Raw genomic sequence first — 3,189 nt, forward strand, 5'->3', positions numbered from 1 at the left:
GGTCGAACAGACCCCATGTCACCTCCCTTCCCCTCCCCCACCTTGAGTTTCCCGAGCAGCTCCTCGCACTTGCGGAGGTTCGGGTTCTTGCGGCTCCATTCGCTGCGGAGCTGCTCCAACATAGTCACCGCCTGCTCCAGGGGCCCGGCCATGGTGACTCCGCAACTCACTGACGGCAATCTCCCAGGGCAACCGCCCGCTTCACGACACACCTCACCGGATGTGACGCCGGCGCGTACGAGCGCACACGCCGCCATCTTGGGAAGGTCGCACGCTCTTAAAAGGGTCCGCGCTTACACACGCTCCTCTTCGCTAGGAGACAGGGAGCCGGTGGGGCCCACAACCGACCAAGAACCATCTCCAGAGCAGACACATCAAATGCAATGTTTTAAAAATAAAACAAGATAAAATAGTTTTAGCTGAACACGTTTGGTAAATTGCATATACATAAAATGTGAACTTGCAATCAGACCTCCAGCTCTGAGGAACAGTCACCGGACCTGAAACGTTAACTGTTTTCTCCTCCACAGATGCTGCCAGACCTGCAACTTTGTTTTTGTTCTTGCAATCAGACTGTTCAACTGGGTGAGGCAGTGCAGAGTTCTGAGCAAACTTCCAGGGATACTCCCAACCAGACTCTGGCATCCAGGCCTCAGAGGAACAGTCAGATTCCCAACTCCCTGTGGAACAGCAACTACCCATTCACCAGGAGGAGATTTTCACCTCCTCACACACTTTGAGCTCAACAAGAGAGAAAAATAAGTCATACAGTCAAACAGCACAGAAACAGACCCTTCGACCCAACTAGTCTATGCCAACCAAGTTTTTCAAACTAAACTAGTCCCATTTGCCTGCATTTGGCACATATCCCTCTAAACCTTTCTATTCACATATCTATCCAAATGTCTTTTAAACATTTTAATTGTACCCGTATCCACCACTTCCTCAGGAAGTTCATTCCACATGTGAACCACTCTCTGTATAAAAAAATCTCATGTCTTTTCTAAATCTCTCTACCTAAGGCCCTATCATTATTTGTACAAGTCCTACCTTGTTCATTATACTAAAATGCAATACCTCACACTTATCCAGACTGAACTCCATCTGCTACTTTTTAAGCCCATTGACCTATTTGATCAAGATCTCTTTGTAATTTTAGAAAACCTTCTTCACTGTCTACTATGCCACCAATTTTGGTATCATCCACAAACTTACTAAATATGTCTTCTATATTCTCATCCAAATCCTTTATATAAATGAGAAACAAAAGAGGACCCAGAACCAATCCTTATGGAACACCACTGGTCACAGGCCTCCAGTCCAAAAAGCAACTCTCCACCATTACTCTCTGTCTCCTGCCTTTAAGCCAATTATGTGTCCAATTAGCAAGCTCACCCTGAATCCCATGTGACCTAACTTTACTAAATTAGTCTAACATGCAGAACCTTGTCAAAGGCTTTACTAAAATCCAAATAAACAATTTTTACTACTCTGCTGTCATCAATCTTTTTGGTAACTTCCTGAAAATACACAATCAATTTTGCGAGACATGATTTTCAAGGCAAATGGGAAAACACAGTTAAGTTACTGAGGATATACACCAGAGTTATAATGTCATACAGCGCAGAAACAGACCCTTTGGTCCAACTTCTCCATGCTGGCCCCCCACCCAAACAGAATTTGTCCCATTTGCCAGCAACTGGCCCATATCCCTCTAAACCCTTCCTATTCATGTACCCATCCAGATGCCTTTTAAATGTTGTAATTGTACCAGCCTCCACCATTTCCTCTGGCAGCTCATTCCATACATGCACCACCCTCTACGTGAAAATGTTGCCCCTCAGGTCCCTTTTACATCTTTCCCCTCTCACCTTAAACCTATGCCCCTCTAGTTTTGGACTCCCCCACACTAGAAAGAGACCATTCAGCCCAGACAACCCATGAGCCTAGCCCCTCACCATCCCTCATTGAGATCCATCATTGTAACCCTGCATCCCCTTTAACCTTTCTTTCCGATCACCCTGTTCAGAGAGATGTCACCAGGTGGTGTGCCCTGGAGCGGATGGGCCTCCCTGTCCAAGGGTAGGGACACTGCCACTGCACCATTCATTGCAACAACATGCAGCTCCACATATTCCACACCCTCGCATTAAAAGGACCGTTTTAAAAGAATTATTTTTAACCCAGAAGTTGCCTGTCGGGGTGTCTTTGTGGTCGGACCCCGGTGGGAGGAGACCGAGAGGCCAAAGTCCCAGGTAATGTGGATCCATTGAGGCCGGCGAGGGCAGCCTCTAGGACCCGGGAGGAGCACCTCGGCGGGTCGAAGGCGAAGCCCCGCCCCCGGAGCCGCAGCCGGTGGCCCAACCCTCCAAGTTCAGAGAAAGCCCCCCCCCCAGAAGGACCGTCAGTGCCCGCCCCCCGGCGGGACAGTCAAACCCCGCCCCAGAAGGACAGTCGAAGCCCCGCCCCAGAGGTGTGTATGCAATGGCCCGCCCCCATTGTCGGACAAAGCCCCGCCCCAGAAGGACTGTCAGAGCCCGCCCCCCGGCGCGCAGCCAAAGCCCCGCCCCAGAAGGACAGTCAGAGCCCGCCCCCCGGCGTGCAGCCAAAGCCCCGCCCCAGAAGGACAGTCGAAGCCGCTCTGCCTGGAGCAGCGTTCGAAGCCCCGCCCCCGGAAGGACGTTTGAAGCCCCGCCCCCGGAAGGACATTCGATGTCACGCCCCCCCGGAAGGACAGTCGATGGCTGTGGGTGGCGTGTGTGTTGTGTGGGACACAGGGCTGTGTGTGGGGGGGTCAGGCGCAGCCTCGGACAGGGGAAGCGGCTCCCTGTGCCTCAGGGACGGAGTGGGTGGTCTGGGAAGTGTCCCAAGGGGTAAGATACCCTCCCTGTGTTTAAAGGGCTGGGGATTGAGGGTGAAGCCGGGAAGGTGCCTTGGAGCTGGACAACACAACAACAACTGAGACAGAGTCTGAGAGAGGGAGAGTGAGAGAGACAGAAATGGAGAAGGAAAGAGACACAGAGAGAGGGACAGAAATGGAGACGGAGAGAGGGACTGAAATGGAGACAGAGAGAGACACAGAGAGAGGGACAGAAATGGAGACGGAGAGAGACACAGTGAGAGGGACAGAAATGGAGAAGGAGAGAGACACAGAGAGAGGGACAGAAATGGAGACGGAGAGAGACACAG

General features: G+C 51.4%; 1 protein-coding gene across 1 annotated transcript in view; it reads right to left on the minus strand.

Annotated features, from left to right (window-relative positions):
* Positions 1 to 272, minus strand: part of psmd8 (proteasome 26S subunit, non-ATPase 8) — a 23,375-nt gene extending 23,103 nt beyond the window's left edge. The window contains exon 1 of the mRNA XM_020521186.2: positions 42 to 272. Coding sequence (XP_020376775.2) covers positions 42 to 257 — 216 coding nt within the window. The 5' untranslated portion in view covers positions 258 to 272. The remainder of the gene's footprint in view (positions 1 to 41) is intronic.
* Between the last annotated feature and the right edge of the window lie 2,917 nt (positions 273 to 3,189).

The sequence above is a fragment of the Rhincodon typus genome, chromosome 39 (assembly GCF_021869965.1).
Source record: "Rhincodon typus isolate 14 chromosome 39, sRhiTyp1.1, whole genome shotgun sequence".
Classification (NCBI taxonomy): domain Eukaryota; kingdom Metazoa; phylum Chordata; class Chondrichthyes; order Orectolobiformes; family Rhincodontidae; genus Rhincodon; species Rhincodon typus.